Here is a 25,464-nt window from a genome sequence, read left to right on the forward strand (position 1 = left end):
AGAGAGGTAAGGTCCACGAGCCCCACTCCTGAGGACCTTCCAGCAGGGTGGCCTCTGCACCCCCATAAAACCTGGGGGAGGGGAAGGATTCTAGGAACCCCATCTTGCAAGCTCCCAGGAGGGACCCAGACCCAGTTCACGAGGTCATGGGGATTTCAGCGGGGGCAGGGGAGTGTCAGGACCACTGGATTCCAGGTAAGGAGACCGAGGCACAGGGGAGGGAGATGGCTCCTCAGGACAGGAGCTCGGGAGTCACCAGCCCCGACTGCAGCCTCCACATCCCGTTCCAGCCACATCCTCCGCCACGCAGCCACGGGGGTGGGAGCCGAGCCTGAACAAGGGTCTGTCCTGCACCCCCCACCCAGGCCTCCTGAGGGCGAGGCTGGATCAAGGAGTGTTTGTTGAGTGAATAACTGAAGGGAGAATGGGTCAGGAGGCACGTGGGCTCCACCGGAGACCGGGGATTGGCTTCCAGCCCCCAGCTCCTGGCTCGATTGGGGCACCCCAGACCTCGCCTTTCCTGGCTTGGGAGCAGGACAGAGGACGTTGAGTTGGGGTACAAGTTCCAGCTCTGCCCCCTCCCAGCTGAATGGCCTCCCCTCACTAAGCCTCTGTCTCCTTATCTGTAAAGTGAGGGGAATCTGAGGACCCCGAGTTCAGACAGTCCTTAGCACACACCCCAGTGGGGGGTTGCAAAAGAGAGAGGTGCAACGAGGCCTGGGTGGCAGGGGGCTGAGCATTGGGGAACCCAGGACTAGGAATGCATGAAATGCACTCCGGCCCCTCTCTGCCTTGGGCCAGGCCCCATGCCCCCTCCCCACCCTCACCCGTCCTGCACCTGCCACAACAGTTCACTTCCCTCTTGGGGATCTCACCCCTGTGCTCAAGAGAACCCCCCAGCTCCCCCTACACGAGCCTCAGGGGCTCCGTCTGCCCCCTCTGATCGGGGCCCCCTGCCATGCGGCTGCCCACTGCCCCCAGATTCCGATCAAACCACTCTCCACCCAGACCTCCACCCTCCTAGTCATCGGGTCCCAGCCTCTGTGTCGCTCCCCGATGTCACTGGCCTTGAGCTCCACGAGGCAGGGCTGTCGTGGTCACTGTGGCGTGGCCAGCACCTGCCAGGGGTCCTGGCAGATGAGAGGCCAGTGCAGCCTCATTCAAGGACCTTAGCACGGGTGGGTGGATGGACAGAAGGACGGGTGGATGGACAGATGGATGGACAGAAGGATGGGTGGGTGGACAGACTGCTGGATAATGTGGGTGGGGGCTCTTGGTCTCCACTTCTCTGAAACGAGGCTCCCAGCCTCCTCTCGCAGCACCCTGGGATGGTTTTATCCCTGGCTAGTGGCGGAGGAGCACAGCCGTGACCCCCACACCCTCACCAGTGAGATCTAATGCTGGGGCAACTCCCACCCTTTTCCCTCCACCCTCTGCCCTCTACCCTCCGCAGATGCTGCGACTCCAGTGGGGGACAGGTGGGGTCAGGGGCCTCTCTGGGAGAGAAGTTTGAGGGGGAGTTAGAGGAAGGGGAGAGCTGGGGAGGGGAGGTCAAAAGTTGGGGTTCTTGAGAAGGGTGTTGAGGATCAGAGGGAAGATAGGGTGCTGAGGAAGCAGGGTGTCTGGCAGTGTCTCCAGAAAACGGAGCTGCTGCCTGAGATAGGAAGCGATAGAGGGAAGGCAAGGAGTGTGTGCCAACATACTGGGGTGTCTTTGAAAGAGAGGAGATAAACTCGGGTGTTCCCAGAGAGAAGCTTGGATGTGCCCCATCTTGGGATTAAAAACAGAGGCATCTGTGATGTCGGGGTTCACCTCACACTCCCCTCAACAGGCACCTCACAGCCCCCCCTTTTCTCCCACTCCAGACCCCCCTGGTGGGGCCAGATCTGGGGTCCTGTGCTGCCCCTGAGCCTCCTTAACCTTCCACTTGGGAAACCCATCACCCAGCCCATTCCACAAAGCCCTGAACGTGCAGATGGGATGACACTCCTCATGGTCATTCCCAGGTTTAATTACAAACCAGCTTTGAATGTCCAGTCCAGGTCGGCAGGGAGGATGGCTCCCCGGGTGGGGCAGGGGCTGCATAATCACCCCCATGTCAATGGCCTTGGAGCATGCCTGTGTGCCCCCCATCATCCCAGGTGAAACCCAAGGCTGCCTCCCACTTCAACATCAGTCCCCGGCCTGAGAACGCTAAAGCACCTTAATTTTTCCTCTCCCCAAAGGCACAACTGTGCCCAATTTTTCAGGTGGAGAGACTGCGGCCAGCCAGGGAAGGGGTCCATCCCCACATCAGGGACTCAGGGACCCTCCCTTTCCAGGCAGATAAGCTGAAGTCCAGCCCGGGAGGAAGACAGTGTTGCCTCCTTGGCCCCTTCCAGGGACCCTCCAGACTGGTCTCCCACAGAAGGGGCTGCTTGTGAATATATTGTTTTCAAGGCGAGAAAAGGTGCCATCTTTGGTATGTACCCCTCACTCGGGGCCAAGGGTAGTGGCAGACAGGGGCTCCAGAGAGAGAAAGGGACCAAGAGTCCCAGTTTTCTGGCCCCACTGAGCCTCTCACGAGGGCTGCTGGAGGAAGGAAGATTTCAGAGGCTCGTGCGCAAGGAAGGAGAGATGGTGGCAGTTCTGGCCTGGCCAGGGTCTACGCGAGGCTGAGAGCTCGTAAGGCCACAGTGGGGTTGTTGGGGAGCAGGGCAGGCTCCGGGCTGAGACTCAGCACCTGGGGGGAGAAAGCAAAGCAGAGGTCAAGGGTCCACTGGCCTGAGTTCGAATCCCATTTCAGGCTTGCTCTGTGGCTCTGAGCAGGCTGCACCCCACTCCTCTACCTCGATGGAGCTCCATGAGCACCAAATCTCAGGACCCAGCAGCAGGGGCTGCACACTGCAGGGACCCAGCAAGGGGCCTCTTGGGCTGACAGCCTGGGTGCGGGCCCGGCTCCCTGCTTTCTTGCTGTGCAACCCAGGGTGATGCCTTAGCCTCTCTGTGCTGTCTCCTCTTCTGTGAAGTGAGATCGCTAACCACAGTGCCTGTCTAGTTGTGAGCAGCAGTGTGGGGAGGGGGGGGCTGGGTGCCGCCCAGGGGCTGCTACTTCTATGGCCATCAGCGTCATTTCTGGCATCACCGCATCCTCTGGGGGTGGAGCAGAAGCTGGCATGTCCACTTTCAGGGATGCACAGGACACGCCCCATCCCCGGCACCCCAAAGCTGGTCCCAGACCAGGAGCCCCCCCCTCTGCCTGCAGCCTGAGGGCAGGCTTGGGGCCGAGCCAGAGGGAAAGAGGCAGGAGGACCGCCGTCTTGGGGACCGGGGAGGGGGGCTTCCCGCCAGAAGCTCCTCTCCTGGCTCAGCCCTTGGGGAAATCCCATAGACCCCCCCAGCCCTCCCTCCCCCTCGAGAGCCCCAGCCCCACTTCCCCATGTCCTCTTCCCTCCATCGACTGCCCTGCAGCCCCCTCCCCCCGGAGAGACCCCCGGGGCTCCCTGCCCCCAGCGGGAGGCCCCGCACCCAGGCGCCGGCAGCGTCTCCTCTTACCTGCCCCTCACTGGCTGGCCCCCGGCCCCAGTGCCCACCTCCTGCACCTCTGCTGCCCTGCGTCCCGCCCCTGCTCCCTGGGAAACAGGGTCCCCCACAGCCCAGCCACCCATTCCCAGGGACGACAACACGCCCGCCCCAAAATGCAGACACACGACTCACGACCGCCAAAGAGTGGGAGCCACCCAATCGTCCGTCCACCGACGGATGGGCAGACAGATGCGGTGCGCTCCGCGACGGAACAGCGTCTGGCCCTGGAGGAGCCTCCCACATGCCACACCACGGGGGCGCTCAGGGAAGGGAGCCAGGCCCAGAAGCCGGACGCCGCGACCCCACTTCTGCGAAACGCCCAGGCACCTCCCAGGGGTAGGACGAGAGCGTGTTTCCTTTTGGGGTGTGGAACATGTTCTGGAATTAGGGGAGATGGCTGCACCAGCCTGGGAACGCATGAAAAACCGCCGAATTGCACTTTAAATAGCAAAGTGCGCGGAGGTGGACTGACTGCATCTCGGTATGGAAAATGGCTCGACGCGCACCTGCTCAGGGCTCCCGCTTGACCACGCCGCGCAGGTGCAGCTCGCTCTCGGCGGCCACGATGGGCTGCCCGTTCCGCAGGTGGTGCTCGATGAGGTGGCTGATGCTCTCGAACAGCACGTCCTTGGTCCGCACCTGGGAGGGGGAGGCATCAAGGTCTCCTGGCTGCCGGGGGTGAGCCTGGCCCCTCCCTGGGCCCCCCACACGGGGGACCCCACAGTGCTGGGGAGGCTCGTTGGAAGCCTCCGGATCCGGCGCAGGACCAGCCTCGGAACCCCAGGCCGGGCTGGGAACAGGCTCCGCAAGGGCCGGGAGGTTCCGGGCCGCCCCCCGATGAGCGCTGAGTGATGAGATGCGAATGGAACCTTGTTGGAAACAGGGTCTTCACAGATGGCGCGGGTGCAAGGGCCTCAAGATGAGGAGACTCTCGGATTTACCGGGGGGCCCTAAACCTCCTGGCAGGTGCCTTTACCAGGGTGACAACAGGAGGGAAGACGGGGCAGAGGCTCGGTCCCCTTCAGGTTTCAGGGGGCGCAGCCTGGCCGACACCTCGATTTCCAGCTCCAGGGCTAGGAGAGGGTAACCCTCCGCTGTTCTAAACCCCCAGTGGGGGTACTCTGGTGTGTCAGGCTGAGAGAGCCAGCACGCTCCTGGAATCAAGAAACGTGGACCAGAAAATTAGAATCCAGAACCCAGACTCAGAACCATCTGCCTCTTGAAAATTGGGGCATCGCCGAGCATTGGAGCTGGAGGCTAAGCGGGGCGTCCCTGGGCCGCAGCTTCCCCAACTTTCCTGGATGAAGCTGGGCACCTGGGGACGGGCCAAAATGCACACTCCTGGGCCCCAGGGCACATCGTCTATGTCACAGGTGCTGGGGCAAGGCCTGGGAGCCTGTATTTTAGAAAGGTACCCAAGGAAGTTCTGAAGCTTTCCCAGGGTTAAGAGTGCTGGCCCATCCCAGGGATCCACAGAGAAGGTGAGGAAAACCCACACCAGGCCAGAGGTTTTGGTGGGAGTGGGGACCAGGCAGCCAGGGCGGGAGAGCCAGGGCCCCACCTCCCCCAGGTGTGTCACCTGGGCCGAGCTGCAAACTTCCCTCGGCCTGAGTGTCCTCCTCCATAGAAGAGAGACAAGGGAACATCCGCAGGCTGCAGCAGATGAAGCTCATAAAAGTATTTTGGAACTGAAACTATTAACCCCCAAGCACCTTCTCGCCTGGGAAACAACCTATAAGCCTAAGGCTCCCAGACTTTGGAGAAGGCTGCGTCAGCCCTGCAATCCTGTAAGCTGGAAAATGCAGCGTAAACCCAAAGCATCTCGTAAGTCAGAAAATGCTCTGTGAACCCTAAAATGCTCCAGAAGGTGGAGAATACCAATACTAGCATTTGTAAGGCACACCATTATTTCATCTACCATGAAGAAAGAGGGAAAAACACTTCTAATTAAAGGCTGCAATTCAAAGATGCAATTGATGGTTTAAAAGAAATCCAGATTTCAAACACGTCAAAATGAGAGGAAAAAATTCTGTATCTTAGAAGTGGGCAAGTCAATAACTTGTAAACCCTAAAGCTCCTTGTAAATTGAAACATGCTTTGTAAATCCTAAAATACATTAAAAACTGAAAATATACTTGTCACTCAAAGACAGTATTAATCATGAGATGCATTAGTGATGATAAAATGGGAAAAAAAAATCCCTCTGAGAATTGATGAAAACGGTACTTTGTGATCCCTGAACTGCCTTCAAATTGGAAACGGTTTTATAAGCCCCCAAATGCTTTACAGACTGGGAGAGCCTTCGCAAAGCTTGACATTCTTTTTAAATTGGAAAATACTTTGCAATTCTAAAATGTCTGATGAATGGGGATGGAATCTGTCAACACGAAGGGCTTTGAGCTGGAAAATACTTCATAAAACTAAAGGATGCTGAGGAGAGAGTGCGCCCCTCAGCCTCGGGGTTCCCCCGGCCCCGCCCCACCCCGCCCCTCCCCCTCCTCCCCCGGCCCCTCCCCCCGGCCCCTCCCCGGCTCCCCGGCCTTACCACGCCCTCGGGGTCCACGAGCAGCAGGTGCTTGGGCTGCCCGCCGTGCATTCCGGTCAGCACGTACTGCCCGGGGTTGGTGACGCTGTCCCGCACGAGGAAGTCGCCGTCGGCCCGCAGCAGCCTCTCGGCTGCCCGGCGGCTCATCCGGCCGTGGTACCAGGGTTCCCGCTGCAGCTGCTCTTCCGTGGGGGCGACGGGGGCCCGGCGGGTGGGGGGGCTGGGCCAGCGGTCCTCCAGGGGGAGGGGGCCAGTCTCGGTGCCCGCCACCACGGGGCACTCGTGCAGCCTCAGGGCATCCTCGAAGGGTCCTGCAGGGAGGACAGGGCATGGGGGGCAGCTGCGGCCCTGCAACCCACGGGGATGAGAGCCCCATGCAAAGGGAGGGCCCTAGGCTGGGAGGAAGGAGCTCCCTGGGGGTCCCTGTTAACCGCTCAGCCAGCGCTGACTGAGCACCTACTGTGTTCACCTCCCGAGCTCAGCCATGGTGCCTGCTGGGTGCACACCGTGCGCCCGTCCACCTGGCACCAGTCGCCTCGCTTCACTGTCTTGGTTCAAGTATTCAGAATATTCTATTGGGTTTTCTAAGTAGATGATCACATCACCTGCAAATAAGGATGGCTTCCTTCCCCTCCCATGTGTCTACATATTTCTTTTTCTTGTCTTATTGCACCGGCTTCCTTTCGAGGTTCAAGTCCCTTTTCTTGTCCCCCATCAGACTGAGGGTCTTCCCGGGAGCAGACCGTGCCTGCCCCTTCACACTAGGGCTTAGTTCCCTCCGCAAACTGGGGGAGAACAGGAGGTGCCCTCCCCAGCACACAGGCCCGGCTTCAAGGCTCCCCCAGCAGACTAAAGGTCCCCTGTGGATAAGACTAAGCCTCCCCTCCCAGACTGTGAAGCCCCACAGGGAGTGATGTCTCTCCAGCGCCCATCGGAAGAGGCTGGGCCTGCATCTGTCATCTCTGTAATCCCACGGGGAAAACACTGAGCCTCCTCCATCAGACAGGGGACCCCGGAGGGAGGGGCTGCATCTCCTCCATCAGACAGGGGACCCCGGAGGGAGGGGTTGCGTCTCCTCCATCAGACGGAAACCCCGGAGGGAGGGGCTGCGTCTCCTCCATCAGACAGGGGACCCCGGAGGGAGGGGCTGCGTCTCCTCCATCAGACAGGGGACCCCGGAGGGAGGGGCTGCGTCTCCTCCATCAGACAGGGGACCCCGGAGGGAGGGGCTGCGTCTCCTCCATCAGACAGGGGACCCCGGAGGGAGGGGCTGCGTCTCCTCCATCAGACAGGGCACCCCGGAGGGAGGGGCTGCGTCTCCTCCATCAGACGGGAACCCCGGAGGAAGGGGCTGCATCTCCTCCATCAGACAGGGGACCCCGGAGGGAGGGGCTGCGTCTCCTCCATCAGACGGGAACCCCGGAGGGAGGGGCTGCGTCTCCTCCATCAGACAGGGGACCCCGGAGGGAGGGGCTGCGTCTCCTCCATCAGACGGGAACCCCGGAGGGAGGGGCTGCGTCTCCTCCATCAGACGGGAACCCCGGAGGGAGGGGCTGCGTCTCCTCCATCAGACAGGGGACCCCGGAGGGAGGGGCTGCGTCTCCTCCATCAGAAGGAGACAGGCCTCCCCTGTGAGACCACCCCCATCAGCCTGGAAACTCCCAGGGGCGTAGGTAGGGCCTCCCCCATCGGACCCCGGAGTTGGAAGGGGCCTCCCCCCGGGCTGGCCAGCCCCCACATACGCATGTCGAACAGATCCTTTTTGGGGCTGTCGTCCGGCTCCGGGGCATCGGGCCCCTGCGTGTTGACGTACAGGTGCTCCTCGTAGTTGTGGGGCCCCCGGGTGTCGGCCTGAACGTAGCCGTCCCCGGGCGGGGCTGGGGGCAGAGGGGGCGCGGTCAGCAGGGAGCAGGGCGGGACCGCCCAGGACAAGGGCCCACTGGGGGGGCAGAGGGGGCGCCCCACCCCGAGCCTCTGCTGCACCCGTCTCTCCACCTGCACCTCGGAGGGAAGGTCCTGTTTGCTCCCCACCCTGTTAAGCGTCTACGTCAGGGGACAAAACCACGGATGTCCTCCGGGGGCCAGATCTTCTCATATTTCAAAAGAAGCCAGAAATCCAGATTTTTATGTTAAATCTCTACTTTTAAAAAATACTACGCATATTGCTCACAAGAGAAGCCAGCCTGAAAAAGCCACATGTTGATGATTCCAACCATATGGCATTCGGGAAAAGAAAGAGCTACGGGGGCAGCGAGAGCCCAGCAGTTTCCAGGGGCTGGGGGTGCACAGGCCAAGCACAGGGGGGTTCAGGGGTGACGTGTTCTGCGTGGTGCAGAAACAGGGTGCATGGATGGGGCGAGCATTAAAACCCACAGAGAGGGGATCTGGGGCTTTAGTTAGAGACAATGTATCATCCAGTGTAAGCAGAAGTTCCAGTGCGGGCTGTGCCGGGAAAGGGGGCGTGAGGGCCCCGCTGTACTTCCCACAGTTTTTCGGCAAACCTAAAACGGCTCTAAAAATAAAGCCTAGTAAAGTAATAATAGCAATAACTTTTCTCTCTCTGATGACATTTCTAGGGGACACACGGGTCATTTACTTCTGTGTGTTCTATTTTAGGCTTTGCTTTCTTTCCTTGTTTCAATTTTATCTTTGAAGGTGGAAAGCGTTCACACAGTTCAAACCCGCATCTGTGTTAGAAGCTGGCCTTGAGGAGTCTCGCCGGGTGCCCTCGCGCCCCCATCTCGGGGGACGGACCCGGCGGCGGGGGCCTGGGCGCTTGAACCCTCGGCCGTGCCCACAGGTGCATTATCAGCCGCCGGTGGTTTGCTAACGGAAGCGGCATCCTGGGTTAACTGCCTTTCCGTTTCCCCACCCGGGAGCAGGGCTGAGCCTCTTTTCCAGGCCCGAGGTGTGTTTGTGTGTTTTCTTCTTGGAACCATCTGTTCGTTTCTAAACCTCTCTGCTTTCACACCTGGGCGGTGAGCCGTGGTGATAAAACACCGCGTGGCCAAGCTCAGCCCGAGGGCCCGCTGTTGGCCGTCCTGGCCCTGCATCCGTCGTATGGTCAGCCCCTGCAGATTCCCGCCAGCCCTATCCCAGCTCTGCTCTGCGGTGTGGGCAGGCCGTGATCCCTGTCCACACCCCCCTGTAAACGGGGAGAGCAAGAACAACCGCTTCATGGATCAGAGTGAGGGTCAAGACTTCCCACAGTATCCAGCAAACATTCTGGTTCAATGTGAAGCCAACGCTGTCCCAGCCCCAGTGGCTGATGAGGGGCACAGATTCCCCCAGCCCTGTCCAGGGTTGGGAGTGCAGAGTGGGAGAGAAGATGCTGCGTGGGGCACATGGGTGGTGGGGCACTGATGTATTGGTAGGAGTTCCTGTCCAGAGAAATGGGGAAGGCACACCAAGAAGCAATCGCTTTTGCACCACATGCAAAATGGAAAGGCACAGCAACTGGAAATGCTGGCAAGCCCAGGCACGCGGGGCTGCCCACATCCTGGAGAAAACGTGGACCTCAGCCGGATATCTGCCGCTTCACATGCTCTGCCCAGCGCTCGCACCTGGTGAGCCCAAGAGAAGAGTCTCCTTCAATTTAACCCACAGCGCCGGGGGCCAGTGAGCAGCGAAACACTCAGATTACTAGGGAAGATTATTTGCGAAGATCTAAAAAAAGCCTCACAGATGCTAGCCAGGCTGTGGGGAAAGAGGCAGCGCGGGCAGGGCTGGTGGGCGAGCCGACGGTGTGGCAGCCTCCGAGAGCGGCTGGCAGCCTGTGGTAACGCGGTTGAGTTCACCCGGCTCAGCCGCCCCTGCAGGAGCCACGGGTGGGTGTCAGCTGAGCCCGCCAAGGGGGTCGTCCACGTCAGCTAACAACCCGGGATGAGGAAACAGCACGCGGCCTCGGAAAGAACGTGCAGGCGCACACAGACTGGAGAGCCGGTGCAGGGCATGAGGCGCAGCCTGTGCAAGTCGGAAAGGAGGCGCAGGGCGGCTCCGGGGGAGCCGGGGAGACCCCCGCCGGAGGGGGGAGTGTCCCCCACAAAGACACGTTCAGTCCCGGCCTGGCCCGGGAACGCAGCCTCATTGGAAAACGGTCTGTGCAGATGTGATTCCACACGACGAGGCCAAGTGGGGGGGCGGTCCTGGCCACGCAGCCTTAGGAGAAGGCAGAAGAGACATGGGGAGCACCCAGGACCGCGGCCGCCACCAGAAGGCTGGAGAGCAAGGGGAGCTGAGGGAGCCCGGCCTGCAGAGCAGCCCCCAGAACTCCAAGGCCACACAGGCCTGCGGCTTTAAGCTGCCGCTTTGCACTTGGGTACAGCAGCCACGGAAACTCACGCAGAGCCGAGAGGGATTTTACCCTCCCTGTCAGTTTTAATTCTGTGTAAAGAATTAATTCGCTGTAAAGAAATCAGCAGTGAAAACTCGCAGTACCCGGTGGGAAAGCCACCTGCTCGGGCCCCTGGGGCTCCCAAAACCCAGCGAGCCCCTGTGCCCCCCGGGGATCTGCGCCCACAGACCCTGCACACGACCAGTGCACACATCCACAGGGGGGTCCCAGCACCTGCCCGGGAGCCCCCGTGTCCCGAGACGTCCAGTGCCTCCTGGGGCGGGCACTGCGCGGTGACGGGAAGGACGAGGATGAGGCCAAGCCGGGCGGTCGCGCAGGGAAAGCCCAGAGACAGCAGGAAAGTGACCCCCGTGAGAAGTGGCGGAATCCGCCCGGGGATTCTGGGCCCAAAGCAGATCCCTGCCCAGGGTGAACGGGGCGGGGAGGACGGCACCGGGAGCAGCTTCTCAGGACCGTTGACGGTCTCTGTGTTCTGAACCGTGGGAAGGCAACACCACCTCCCAAAGGCAAGGACATCAGGGAAAGAGAGACAGACGCCAGGAATCTCCCCAGAGCCGAGGAGCAGGCACGACGTCGGAGCCGGGAAGAGCTCAGAGCAGTGGGGGCTTGAAGGGGGGAGAGACCCAGGCATGGAGGCTGGGGGTGGGGGGGGTGGGTCGCAGGCCTGGGGCACCCCCTCCCACCCGGGGATCCCCCTACCTGAGCCCGAGGGTCCCAGGTCCCACTGTAGGCCGCAGGCGTCTCGGTGCGCAGGAGACGTTCCCTGAAAAAGGGCAGCATGGGGAGAGGTCCTTGGCCCCCCTGGGGGGTGCACCCCTCTTCCCAGGCCCGGCACCCCAGTCTCTCCCCCCACCAGCCCTCCACCAGGCTGTAGCACCTTTTGCATGTCTATCATTCCCTCCTGTCTCCCCCACCAGACTAGGGTCCCCGGAGAGTGAGCCCCCCTTTCCCCCATCCAGGGCCCCACTCTTTATTCCAATGTTGCCCAACACTGACAAGCAGGTGGCTCTAAGCCAGGCCCAACCCGGTCCCGGAGACTCGGAGGCTGACGGGAAGCTCAGCTCTAAACCCTCCCCAGCTCCCTGGGGGTCCAACTGCCCACCCTGCCCACCCCCAGCCTGGGTGGCACCCACCCACCCCTCCACTCTGGCAGGGCGCAATCTGCTGCCTCCAGCCACTTCTTACATGCTGTTCCCTCTGCCCAGACACCCTTCCTTGCACTCCTCTCCTGGGCAACTCCTATTCACTTGCCAGGGCCCAGCCCAAGCGCTGCTGCCTCAGAGAAGCCCTCCTGAGCACCTGGCAGGGCCAGTGTCCCTGCTGTGCATCGTCGTCACCACCCCGACGGCCTTCGTCACAGCCGGATTAAATTATGAGCCTGTAAGGGTCACGTCCCAGGGTGGGGCTCACGTCTGAGTGTCTGGAAGGGGCAGCGCCGGCGGCACTGAGTGGGGGCACGAGACCCTTCTCCAGAGGAAGAGGATGAGCCCCAGGATGAGGGAGGCTGACCTGGCCGAGGGTCCCCAGGGCGCAGGGCTGGGTGAGGGCAAGCCGCGAGTCCACCAGCCCGCCGGGGGGCGGCTCCTTCCCGGGGACGCTGTTGTAGTAGTCACGCCCGGCCCCCTCCTCATCCCCCCAGGCCATGTCCTGCAGCTCGGTCAGCCTGGGGGACACAGAGCCGGGGGTGAGCCAGGGAGGGCCTGGCCGGGGCGGGGTCTGGGTCTCTCAGCTCGAGCTGCAGCCACGGGAACCAGCCAGGCCCCGGGGACTCGGGTGAGAGGAAGGGCATCGGAGCTCGGCCGTGGCCTGGTGCTGAGCGTCCCTGGGCAAAAGCCAGGCCTCTCTGTTCCTGCCGGGCCGTGCGTGTCAAGTGGGAACCGGGCCTTCTCTCTCCTCGGCTGTAACATGGGGGTACGGCGCCCCTTTCTGGGGCTGCAGCACATGTTTTCAGCAGTTCCTTATGAAGGCCGGTTCCGATCTCTCCCCCTCTGCTGGCTCTGCCAGGAGTTATGGCTGGGATAATTTATTTCCTCAACCTGGGCAGCATTCAAAACACCCTCACCCTCCAGCCTCTGGTGGCACCTGTAGAAACTATCCCACAGGTATCTACTCAGGGAGGCAACCTGCCTGCCCATCAGTTGGAGACTGGACATCGGTGACATGCCGGCCGTGCAGAGGAGCACGGCGCAACCGGTAAAAAGCAGAGGCCACTCTCTCTCTCTCTCTCTCTCTCTCTAGCTAAGGCAACTTGGCGGGTGAACTCGCTGCCCTCCCCCCTACGTGGGACCTGACTCCCAGGGGTGTAAATCTCCCTGGCAACACAGGACATGACTCCCAGGGATGAACCTGGACCCGGCATTGTGAGAATGAGAACATCTTCTTGAACGAAAGGGGGATGAGAAATGAAACGAAATAAAGCTTCAGTGGCTGAGAGATTCCAAATGGAGTCGAGAGGTCACTCTGGTGGACATTCTCATGCACTATATAGATAACACTTTTTAGGTTTTATTGTATTGGAATAGATAGAAGTAAATACCTGAAACTACCAAACTCCCACCCAGTAGCCTTGACTCTTGAAGACGATTGTATAACAATGTAGCTTACAAGGGGTGACAGTGTGATTGTGAAAACCTCGTGGATCGTACTCCCTTTATCCAGTGTATGGATGGATGAGTAGAAAAATGGGGACAAAAACTAAATGAAAAATAGGGTGGGATGGGGGGGATGATCTGAGAGTTTTTTTTATTTTTATTTTTTATTATTATTCTGATTCTTTCTGATATAAGAAAAATGTTCAAAAATAGATTGAGGTGATGAATGCACAACTATAGGATGGTGCTGTGAACAGTTGACTGTACACCATGGATGAGTGCATGGTATGTGAATATATCTCAATAAAACTGAATTAAAAAATAAAAAAAAAGCAGAGTCTGCTCCAGACGCAGACATGCACAGTCGCCCAAGGCAGTGAGTGGAAAGGCAGGTGCACTGTGACGTGTGTACCTACCGCTTGCCGATAACTGAGCAAAGGAGGACTAAATATGTTTCTATTTGACGCCACCACAAGCTGGGGCGAGTCAGCAGGGAAAGGAGGTGAATATGGCTGGTGCCAGATCCACCCACTGCCTGTGTTTGTAGGTTTGTGAGCCTAGAACGGCTTTTACACTTTTAAACCAGAGAACTCCTAAGTGTTGGAAAAATGTCCATGAGGACTCTTTTGCAGTGCGTGACGAGCACATGAAATTCAAACGTCAGTGTCTGTGACCCGGCATCCTGGCCATGGCCCTGCCCACTGGGGATGTCCACAGTGGCCTTAGCCCTAAACCCGCGGCGCTGGGAGCACTCGGGCCGGCCCGTTGTGGAGCTTCCACCGAGCCAGGGGGCCTGACCGGGGGCAGGGGTTGTTGGGGACCCGGTTCTACAGGATGGAGGGAGGGAGGGAGGGAGGCCCAGAGCCGGGTCCGAGGGTGGGGGGCATCCGGTACCTCTCTGGAGGGGTGGCCCCCACAGGGGCGGTGTGCAGGGACTGCTTGAAGCGCAGCTCGAAGGCCTGGCCCACGGTGCTGATGATGCTCTGCGCGAGGCCCTCACAGCACTCCAGGATGTGGCAGGCTGCAGTGTTTGTTACGCAGCATTAGTGCGGCCCAGCTCGCTGACGCCTCCAGCCCCCGGCCCCGCCTGGCCTCCCGTGGACACTCACCTCTTTGGTTGATGGGGTCCTTGGCGACGTAGGCCACGTAATCCGTCATGTCCTGGGGAGAGACGGGCGGTGTGAGGGGCCCTCCCCGGGCTGCCCTAAGACCCACGTCACCCACCCTGTAATGCAGAGGAAGGGGCACCGATGGGTGGGGGCAGAGGGTTCTGTGGGTGGGGTCTGGGGAAGGGTCTCGGGGACGGAGGGGCAGAGGGGGCCCAAGGACCACCTCCCCACAGCCCCCACCTTACCGTGTCGCCACCCGAAGCGAAGGAGATGGACTGCATGTGGTGGTTGGCAATGACCTGTGGCCGGCAGAGGGGGGGGGTCACAGGACCACCTGCAAGGGCCCCAGGGAGGGGCGGGGGGAGCCATCCCCCTCGACTGGGCACTGACCATGGTCAGGCTGAGACCTTCTGTGCCATAGAGCCCCCTGGCCTGAGCCCCCCAGAGAGGGACGGGATGTGGAGGCACAGGAGACACTGGCCCTGCCCAAGGTCCCACGGCCACGTGTGCAGGAGACACCCGCACCTTCACTGGCAGACACCTTGCACATGCGCACACTCAGACCGCCACAGACAGACGGAGACTCACAGAGACACACAGACATGCAGACACATGGACACAGACTCACAGACAGACACACCCATGGCAGCCAGGGGCGCCTGATGTGCCTTTCTCGGTGAGCTCGCTCGCACGCCCATTTGCACAGACCTGCGTGGCCTCCTCGTGGGCCCCGTCCCTGCTCCCACAGACTCGTGCCCCATCCTCCACTCCTGGTGAGCGGCAGCCATGGGGCCAGGCAGGCCTGAGGCAGTGCCCCTGACACCCCACCCCCAGACTCTGCCCCCACAGCAGTCACCAGAGCCACCGTCAGCCCTGTCCTCTCCTCACTGCTCAGAACCCCCTGCACTCGCTGTGTGGAACTCACACTGCTCCCCACCATCCCTGCCAACCCCCAGCTTTGTCTCCTGCCTCCCCGCTGCTCGTGGTCTCTCTTTCCTTCCTGCTCACTCAGCGCATCAGCGCTGCCTCCAGGAAGCCCTCCATGATGACCCTCCAGGTTGTGGTGCCCTGGGCACATTCGCAACTCTTGTGCAGCCTCCCAGCGCTGCCCAGGATTTGTCGTTCTCCCCTCATTGCTGCAATTACGTTTTATTGCTTGTTTCCACCAAACACCTGAAGCCCCATTGGCACAGCTGAGGTTTGGGGCCGGAGCATCCTTTGGGGTGTCCTGGGCACTGAGGCGTGTTAAGCAGCATCAGCTCCACCCTCCACACGCCAGGGGTGTCCCCTCCCCAGCCCTGACAGCCTCGAATGTCCTGGACATCAGCAAATGCCCGCTGGGCAGAATCGCCCCGACTGGGAACCCTGGGTCAGGGAGTCCATGGGCCCCCCAGAGACCCCACGTCCCACGTCATCCGACCTGCTGACCTCCCAGGAGGCTGCACCAACTTAAATATGCAAACTGAGGGGGAGCAGGGGGAGATGAACCCAGAAGCTGGGGATCACCCCGGCTTGTGTGGGGTACGGGGTGAGCAGGGATCGAACTCAACTGTTTTCCAGATAATTAACTCAGGGTGTCTCCCCAGTCAGCGTCTTGGGTGGGAGATTCTCTGTCATGAAGGGAGGGGCACTGGCCTGAGCATTGTGGGGTGTTGGCAGCGCCCCCCCACCTCCATCTCCCCCCAGCACCGCCCACTCCTGCCAACACCCCGCCCCGTCCCGGGCCTGACTCGCGGGGAGCTCAGCACCGACTCTCGGGATAAACAGGGTCACACGGGGACCCCCTCATCCCTCTGCACGTCCAGGGAATGCACGGACCCTGGGGCAATTCCTAGGGGTGTGGGGTTCCCGGAGGGGGCCAAGGGGCAGAGGGCGGGGGTGCAGCCAGCCCAGGGGGTGGAAGGAGGGGGCAGAGGAGGGGAGTGGAGCCGAGGGGGCGGGCGCGAGTCGGGAGATGGAGCAGGGATGGGTGTGGTGGGGGCGTGGCATGGGGCGGGGCCAGGGGCGGGGCCGGGTGGAGCCTGGGTGGGCGGGGCGGATGGGTGGGGCCTGGGTGGGGCGGGGCGAGATCGAGGGGGAGGGTGGGTGGAGCCTAGGTGAGGGTGGGGCTGGTGGATCCGAGGGGCAGAGTGGGGAGCCGATATGAGGGCGGGGGTGGGTGGAGCCGAGGAACAGGGTGGGCGGAGCCTAGGTGGGGGCGGGGCATGGTCGAGGGCGGGGCGGGGCGGAGCCAGGGGCGGGCTCACCTGGCGCGTGGCGGGCACCGACAGGTTGAGGCCGTCGATGGAGATGTTGACGGCGATGCTCCTGCCGGCGAAGCGCAGGTTGCTCTTGCCCAGGATGGAGGCCAGCGCCTTGTTGGAGGCCTGGGGGGCAGGGGCAGAGGACAGCGGGGCCTGCGGCGGGGGTGGGGCGGGCGCCCTGGGGAGGGGGCGGAGCAGGGGACGCCCCGCAGCCCCTCACCCCACCTTCTTCTCCCCGCAGCCCCTCACCCACCTTCTTCTTCCAGGAGCCCCGGACTCCGGGCACAGCCTCATGCAGGCGGCTGATGGCCTCCCTGTGGGCAGGCGGTGAGAGAACCCCACTCAGCCCCGCGGCGCTGACCCGGCCCCCTCCCCAGGCCCCCCGAGGCTCACCTGGTGACCTGGGTGCGTGTGGTGAAGTCCAGGGAGCGCATGGAGCGCAGAACCTCGATGCAGCCCATGTACTGCAGGTGAAACGGGGCCATCAGCGTGGCAGAGGCCGCAGCCCCCAGAGTCCAGCCCGGCCGGGCCCCGTGCTGTCCCCCTGCTGGCCCCTCCCCACTGTGGCCCTGGCTGTCCCCCAGACCCTGCCTCGGCTGGTCCATCTTACAGCCGCACCAGGCTCACTGCAGCCGCGAGGACGGATGGCAGCCACATGTCCACTTCAGCACCCGCCACCGCGCGCAGGGCCTGGGAGAGCCTGTAAACGCTCACGCAGGGGCAGAAGGTTTGAAAACCTTTGATCCAGGCCTGCGCCATCCGAGCTAATGGCCACAAGTGACTACTACATTTTAATTAAAATTTTAAAATATATAAAATCTCAACCCCTCAAGGGCTCGGGCCGCCATGGTGACTGCACTGGACAGAGAGAGGGAGGATGTCCCCACCGTCCAAGTGTTTCATCGGACAGCAAGTCTGGGGCCTGATTTTGCAAATAAAGTGTGACTGGCACACAGCACGCCCACTTGTGTGCACGTGCATGCCAGTTTAGATGTATTATGACCCCCAAACACCATGTTCTTTAATGCAATCTTGTGGGGGCAGTTGATTAGGTTGGAACCTTTTGATTGTTTCCATGGAGATGTGACCCACCCAACTATGAGTGACACCTTTGATTAGGGTGTGGCCTCTTGGCTCAACGTTTCCGTGGAAGCATGGCCCCGCCCGTTCAGCGTGGGTGGGTGATTTTCTCACTGGAGGCCTGTGTAAGAGCCCAGACAGAAAGAGCTAGCTGCTGCAGCTAAGAGACACATTTTGGAGACGGCCGGTGAAAGCAGATTTTTGCTGACACTCTGGAGATACTAGCCCAGAGCTTGCCCCAAGAAACTAAGCCTAGAGACATTTTGGAGAACGCCATTTTGAAACACAACCTGGGAGCAAGCAGACGCCAGCCACGTGCCTTCCCAGCTAACAGAGGTTTTCTGGATGCCAATGACCTTTCTCCAGTGAAGGCATACTCATGTTTATGCCTTGGTTTGAAGCTTTTAAGGCTGTAGAACTGTAACTTTGTAACCAAAGAAGCCCTCTTTATAAAAGTCAATCCATTTCTGGTGTTTTGCTTAATGGCAGCATCCACAAACCGAAACAATGTGTCTGCAGCTGCCTCACCAAAGGCAGGGCCACGGAGCCCTTTGCCAGCCCCTGCTCCCGGTCGAGCCGGGTCCACGGGGAGGACATTCGGTGTCCAAGTGAGTCCCGGACCCTCCCCACAGCCAGAGGACCGTCTCCCCAGCGAGCAGGTGGGGGCAGCGGGCGCCAGGGGGCAGGGGCCGTGAGAGCCCCCGAGCGGCATCTCTGCTGAGAGGGGAACAGGCTGGACGGCTCCTACGGAGGGACCTGGGGGCTCCCATCCTGAGCCCTTTCACACAGAACTTCCGGAACAGGCACGTCCACCGAGGCAGGAGGACTGGGGCTCGCCAGGGCCGCAGAGGGAGGCTCAGGGAGAGTTAGGGCTCGGGGCCCCTTCTGGGGCGAGGGAAACCCTTGGGACTCGATGTTGCAACTGCACCAGCAGCCACTGAACTGTACACCATTAGGCGGCTGGTGGTTAGTTTTATGTACATGAATAATATGCCTCAGTAAAGCAAGAAAGGGACGTCCACAGGCCTCCATTGGCCTGCAGGATGGTGAGTTCCAGGGCACACAAACCGTTGGTCTAAGCTGGTGGGTCAGCATGCACCAGAAACTCCTGAAAGGCTTGTAAAATGCAGATGGCAGGGCACCAGCCCAGAGTTCCTGCTTCTGGATGTCTGGGATGGGGCCTAAGAATTTGCATTTCTGATAAGTGCCCAGAAAATGCTGGTGATGCCAGTCTGGGGACCATACTTTGCAAACTGCTCACGCTGCTGTGTGAACAGCCAATCTGGTGAACTCTTTTCTCTCCCATGAATGGAGTGGCCCATTTCAGGCCAACAGAATGTGGAGAGGAGAATGTTGGGGCCTCCAGGAAAGGTCCCCTCTCTCTTAAAAGGAAGGAATGGACTTTTCTTCTTCCAGTGGATTTTGTTGTGACACGCAGTGACGTGGCTGCCATTTTGTGACCATGAGGGGAGCTGAGCCAACAAGCTGGCAATGGCAGTGCCAAAAAGCAGGAAGATCCCAGGGCTTCAGGGAGATGTCCGGTCATCGAATTAACAGGCTGCGCTGTAAATGTCCTTGCCTTCAAGAGAAATCCGCACCGTGGCAGAAAAGGTAGCTCATTAACCTCTCACAGTCCCCTGCAGGCAGCTGCGTGGAGAGCTGTACTTCAGCAAAGACTGGGTGACCTGGGGCCCTTGTCATCTCACCCACGTGCGTGCAGGTGTAAGCTCCATTCCCCAGCCAGGCCACGGGCCTCTCATGGGCAGGGCCAGGCGCACATTTAGAGAAAAACAACCTTCATTTCGGATGGCGCAGGTCTAGAACATTCTGTCACTGGTGATGTGCAGCCACCATTTTGGGCAGTGCAGAGTGTTTCACTGGCCTAGATCACTCACAGCCCCGGTTTAGGAGATGTCATAGGACAATTCTGGGCAAGGAGACGTGAGGGTCAAGCGGGGGCTCTGGGAGGGGTCTCCTCACCCATGGAAAGAGCTTCTGATGTCAGCCTGGGGGTGTGGCGGAGGTGAGGCTGCCCTGGCACCTGGGACACATCCCCTCCCCCCTGCGCCCGCAGCAAGGCCCCCAGCCCAGCACCCTCCTGAGCAGATGGCCGATCCCGAGCAGCGCAACCACCCACCCGCCGCCACCACTCTTCTGCCTCCTGGCCGTGAGTCCAGGCAACTAGTAAACCACTGTCCGTCTGTCCTGGCCAGTGGGGGGTCTTGTGCTTGGTGTCCCCAGAACTGACAGGGTGGATGTGGATGATTCGAACATTGCGGACCTGCGGGTTCTTCTGAGAGATGCCTGATGTCCTTTCAGCTCTGAGCCTCCTGAGTCGGGTTCTGGACCCCAGGCAGGAGGCCTCCCAGCTGCTGCATCCTCTGACCAGTGGGGGGTTCAGGAAAGTTCCTTCATCTCATGGTCCACAAAACAGACAGAATACAGGGTTGTGGGGAGAAATCCACCCAGATCTGCTTGAAGATCTACCCTCCGATCCTTTGTTTTCTCATCTGTAAAATCAGGGCTGTTTCTGGGCTCCAGGACATTCTGTGGGGTCACGGGGTGAGCAGATCCATTCGCCATCTCCTCCAGCTGCTACCATGCATCACCACAACCTCGACAGCCTAAAACAACATGGATTTCATCTCTGGCAGTTCTGCAGGTGAGAAGTCCTCAAATCGTGGCACCGTGGGGCTGGCTCCTCCGGGGCTCCAGGGAGAACCTGCTTCTGGCCTTTCCCTGCTCCCAGGGGCTCCGTGTTCCTGGGCCCAGGGCCCTTCCTTGTCTGCTAGGCCAGCAGTGGGGCCTCCTCTCTCGGACCCCGACCTCCCACCCCCCATAAGGTATCGGGCCCCCCTGAATGCCCAGGAGCACCTCCTCATCTCCAGCTTCTCAGCCCCATCTGCAGAGCCCCCTTCACCATGTAAGGTCGGGGATGGGGCCGACACACGGTGCCCAGTGGGGCTGGCCCCAGGCTCCGGTCCCAGATTCTCACTGTGCCACCTCAGGCAGCAATCTACCTCTCGCACCTCAGTTTCCCCACCTGGGAAACCCTCTCTGCAGACCCGGTTCCTGGCGTGGAAGAGGCCCTGCCCCGTGTGACCCGGGTCTCGAGCCCCAAGTTCTTGTAGCAGCCGCCTCCAGCCAACCCGCAAGTCCCCAGCAGCCCAGCCGTGCCAGCCCCGTCCCTGCTGGGGCCGCCCAGGTGCAGAGCAGGGAGCAAAACGAACGTCAGCCTCTCAAGGCAAACGCACAGAGCTCCAGACTCCTCTCCCGCCTCCTCCCTCCCTCTGGGTAAGCTCCGGCCACCGGCCACCGGCCACCGGGGTCTCCTCCAGGCCACGCAGACGGCCCCGGACCTGGCGCTCACCACGCCCCTGCGAGGGCTCGTCCTCCAGGGCTCAGGCCGGCTCTTCCCACAGAACACGGGACATTGCGCCCAGGGCTACCCTATTCCCGGACGGCCGCGTCGTAACTGACGGCATCTGCAAAGACTCTGTTTCTGGGAGGGGTCTCCTCACCCACGGAAAGAGCTTCTGATGTCAGCCTGGGGGTGTGGCGGAGGTGAGGCCCAAGAACGGGTTTGGGGCTTCAGCCTTTTGGGGTGAGCCACATTCCACCCCCCACACTCTCCACCAGCACCTCAGCCCCCGAGGGCAGAGGCAGTGTCCTCCTCCAGCTGCGGCATCCACGCCCGGCCAGGGCAGGCTCGCGTTAAATATACGCCTCACTGCGAAAAACATCCTGAGCCCCAACAACCCAAGTCACACCCCTACACCCACAGCCGGACAGATGGACACCCACAGCCGGATGGCCAGACACCCATAGCCGGACGGCCGGACACCCATAGCCGCCAGCCGGATACCCACAGCCGGACAGATGGACACCCACAGCCAGACAGATGGACACCCACAGCCGGACAGATGGACACCCACAGCCAGATGGCAGGACACCCACCCCTGGATGGCCAGATACCCACAGTCGGATGGATGGACACCCACAGCCGGACGGACAGAAAGCCTCCTCCCAGTAAGTACTCTAGCTGACGACGTTCAGCTGGAACCCTGTCACGCCCATAGACCTAACTTCCAGAAACGGACTAAATGGTCACCCAGGAAAAGAGCCAGAAAAATCCAGAATGTGGGGCGTCCACAGCAGCACACCCAAACTTCAGAGTGCACGGGGACCAGGGGGTCGGCATTTCCAAGACACGCCCCAGTGACCAGATGTGCCGGACCACGTGGGGAGGGTGAGGGTCCCAGATCATGCAGGGAGGGGTGAGGGTCCCAGACCATGCGGGGAGGGGTGAGGGTTCCGGACCACCTGGGGAGGGTGAGGGTCCCGGAACACATGGGGAGGGGTGAGGGTTCCAGACCACCTGGGGAGGGTGAGGGTCCCGGACCACACAGGGAGGGGGAGGGTCCCGGACCACGCAGGGAGGGTGAGGGTCTCGGACCACGCGGGGAGGGATGAGGGTCTCGGACCACCTGGGGAGGGTGAGGGTCCCGGACCACGTGGGGAGGGGTGAGGGTCCCGGACACCTGGGGAGGGGGAGGGTCCCGGACCACGTGGGGAGGGTGAGGGTCCTGGACACCTGGGGAGGGTGAGGGTCCCGGACCACGTGGGGAGGGGTGAGGGTCCCGGACACCTGGGGAGGGGGAGGGTCCCGGACCACGTGGGGAGGGTGAGGGTCCTGGACACCTGGGGAGGGTGAGGGTCCCGGACCACGTGGGGAGGGGTGAGGGTCCCGGACCACCCAGGAGGGGTGAGGGTCCTGGACCACACAGGCAGGGTGAGGGTCCCGGACCACACGGGGAGGGGGAGGGTCCCGGACCACCCGGGGAGGAGTGAGGGTCCCGGACCACCCGGGGAGGGGTGAGGGTCCCGGACCACGTGGGGAAGGTGAGGGTCCCGGACCACCCGGGGAGGGGTGAGGGTCCCAGACCACCCGGGGAGGGTGAGGGTCCCGGACCACCAGGAGTGAGGCTGACGCTCAGCTGACCACGCTGTGGGTGCAATGCAAACACACAGGCCACCCGTCCCCACCCCGGGGAGCCGACTGGACAATGGGAGCAGCTCGGCTTCAGGGACCTCCGGGAATTCCGGAGAAAATGGGCTGTGGCGGGGCCAGGGCCGTCGGGGGTCCCCCACCGCTGCCGCTTGCTCCCAAACGCTTTATGGAAACTGCATCTAGCACAGAAACCCAAATCACTCAGTCGGCACAGGGCGGCCCTTCAACTTTTCTGTGGGTGAAGATGTTCATAATAAAAAACCGGAATAAGTAAACCCTCCACCTCCATGCGCGGGCGCCATTTCCCAATCCCCCCTCCTGGGCCCCCACCCCTGGCCGTGGTCTGCCACGGAGCTGGTCGCGGGGCGTCCGGGAAGCAGCGGGGGGCCGGTCCCCACTCCGGGACTCTCCCCCACGCCGGGATGGGGGCGGCGAGCCCCCGCTGCGCATGCGTGTCCCCCCCCCCCCACCTGCCGCCCTGTCCCGGTGATGCTGTGGGAGCCCGGACCCCAGAGCCTCTCCCGGGGGGGGCGGCCGGGAGCCGGGGAGGAGGGGAGAGGGAGCCCGGGCCTCGGGGTCCGGGGGCTGCCAGGAAGGAGGGTGGGGGAGGGGAGCCCCAGGGCCGAGGTGTGGGGGGCCCGGGAGGACGGAATCAGGGGTCCTGGGCGGCGCACTCACCCGCACGATGTAGGAGACCCCAGGCCCAAGGACCCTGGCGTCGGGGTGCAGCCAGCCGTGCGCCGGCTTGTGGATGAAGCTGCCCTTGCGGATCCACTCGTCCTCGGCGGCGGCGTCCGGGGGCACGGCCGCCCCCCGCGCGCCCCGCGGCCCCCGCGGCCCCGCGGCCCGGCAGCGGCTGAGCGCAGGCAGGGGACAGGGCGCGGCGCAGCGCGGCTCGCAGGCGCCCAGGACGGCGGCCGCCAGCGCGGGGACGCCCGCTGGGCCCTCCGGCTCGGGCTGGGGGTCCGCGCCCCCCGGGGCTCCCGCGCCCCCCGCCGGCCCCCCGCGCCGCCGCCGGCCCGCGGCCCAGGAAGCCGGCGGGGGCCGCGAACTTCCACTGCGGCATGCGCGGCAGCAGCGCGCAAAAGGTGGTGGGCGCCTCGGGCTCGGGGGGCGCGGGGGGCGCGCGCCCGCCCGGACCCTGCGTCATGGCCGCGGCCGCCGACCGAGCCGACCCGGCGCTGCGCCTGGCGCGAGGCAGCCCGCCCGCTCCCCCCACCCGGCCGGGTGATGTCATCCGCTCAGCCCAGCGCGCAGCCGCGGGGGGCTGCGCCCCTGGGACCCCGGCCCTCTGCCTCGCGGCGGCTGGGGAAACTGAGGCCTGCCGGCGGCACAGGCAGCAGCCGGGAGGGGCACGAGGCCTGGGGCCGGAGACCCAGTGGGCGCCGCCAGCCCACTGCCCAGGTCCCTGGAAGGGCAGGGCGGAGAGGCTTGGGAATTCTCCCTTCCTCAGCCTTTGATACTGGAGAAACTGAGGCCTGGGGAGGGGCGGAGGCGAGGGTCAGGAAGGGAGAACGCCGACACCCTCACCTTGGCCGCCCTCCCCATTCTCCCAGCCCAGGTCCCAGGAAAGCACCGGGCTTCATTTCCTCCAGGAGAAACTGAGGCCCAGTGGGGACGGACTGGGGCCGAGGAGTGCGGGTCAGGCTAGTCAGCCCGAGAGGGGATCAGCGCTGGGCCGGGACCCCCCTCTGCTGCCCGTCCCCGAGCCTGTTCCCCTGGCTCTAGCCAGAAGTGCCAGCAGGGAGGGGAGGGGGGTCACCGGCCCCTCCTCGCTCCATTTCGGGGGACCCTGACCAGCCTCAGCTTATCGGAGCCCTTGGGCCTCAACCTGGCCCCAACTGCCTCCTCCAGGCAGGCCTCCAGGGTAGATTCCTTCAGCACAGTCACCCCCGGTCCCCGCCTCCTGCCCTCCCCCCACCCCAGGCAAGGCCGGCTGCCGGGAAACAAAGGGAGGGGGCCGGGGCGCCGGCAGATGGGGCGCGAGGGCCGAGGCCGCCGGCAGCGGATCGATAGATCAGAGAAATGAGATCACTGCCCGCCGCGCCCTCGGCGGGGGGAGGAGGCGGCGCCGAGGAGTGAGGGGCGCGGCCGCCATTGGCCGGCGGCGGGGAGGGGCGGGGCGCCGGGGGTCGCGGAGGACTGCCAGGCCCCGGTGTCCTTTGTGTGCCGGGAGGGTCCGGGCCCACCCTGGAGAGGAGGTGTGCGTGTGAGGACACGTGGACATGTATATCCAGGTGTGAACACGTGTTCCTGTTAGGAGAGAGGCGGGCCCAGGGGTGTGTGTGCGTCTGTCAGTCTGTCTGCCAACAACCTCAGTCCCCTGCAGCGCCCCCTCCTCCAGGAAGGCCTGTGCTGCTTCTGTCCCTCCAGGCCCTAGGTTAGGGCCTCTGGGTGGAGCTCAGAGGGGCTGGGTCCGTGGGCTGCGTCTGCGTGCCGTCTGCTCCCTGGCACGCGGGGCTCAGGGACATGCCACCAGCATTTCCTTCTTGTCCCTTGACGGGGACAGTGTAGCGTGGTGGTTAGGAAAAAAGAGGATAGGCATAAGCCCGATGGCCAGGCTTCAAATCCTGGGGCACTGACACAGGGTGGAGTCCTGGGCAGTCACCTGCCCATGCCCCCGGACAAGCATCCAGTCTCTCAGAAGCTCCATTTCGTCTCTGTAAACACCACCCGCTTTTCTTATCAACATCTAGCTTATGGTAAGTATCTACTTATGGCAGCTATTAGAATACATCAAGCTCCTACACATCCTTCAAAACCCAGCTTCAATGATCCCTCTCCAAGGAAGCCTACCAAGCTCCCGTCCCTCTGGCCTCCTTCCCCTCCGGGCGCCTCCTCTAGCCCTCTCTGCACCCCTAGGGCCGGAGAGCTGGGGTCTGAGTCTTGAGAACAGTGCTGCAGTCTCCTTCCCGTGAACAGACACGGTTGAATGAAGCATGCGCCAAGAAGCAGTTTATTGTCAGG

At 62.2% G+C, this 25,464-nt stretch overlaps 1 protein-coding gene across 1 annotated transcript; it reads right to left on the reverse strand.

Annotated features, from left to right (window-relative positions):
* Positions 1-1,775: 1,775 nt before the first annotated feature.
* SHC2 (SHC adaptor protein 2) lies at positions 1,776-23,647 on the reverse strand. The gene is given in 14 exon segments (XM_037824267.1): positions 1,776-2,722; positions 4,071-4,203; positions 6,110-6,420; positions 7,852-7,986; positions 11,163-11,226; positions 11,973-12,126; positions 13,949-14,075; positions 14,164-14,215; positions 14,409-14,462; positions 16,410-16,529; positions 16,660-16,720; positions 16,800-16,870; positions 23,176-23,487; positions 23,489-23,647. Coding segments are annotated over 13 exon segments (1,749 nt in total). The 3' UTR covers positions 1,776-2,722; positions 4,071-4,074.
* Between the last annotated feature and the right edge of the window lie 1,817 nt (positions 23,648-25,464).

This window comes from Choloepus didactylus (assembly GCF_015220235.1).
Source record: "Choloepus didactylus isolate mChoDid1 chromosome 25 unlocalized genomic scaffold, mChoDid1.pri SUPER_25_unloc1, whole genome shotgun sequence".
Taxonomy (NCBI): domain Eukaryota; kingdom Metazoa; phylum Chordata; class Mammalia; order Pilosa; family Megalonychidae; genus Choloepus; species Choloepus didactylus.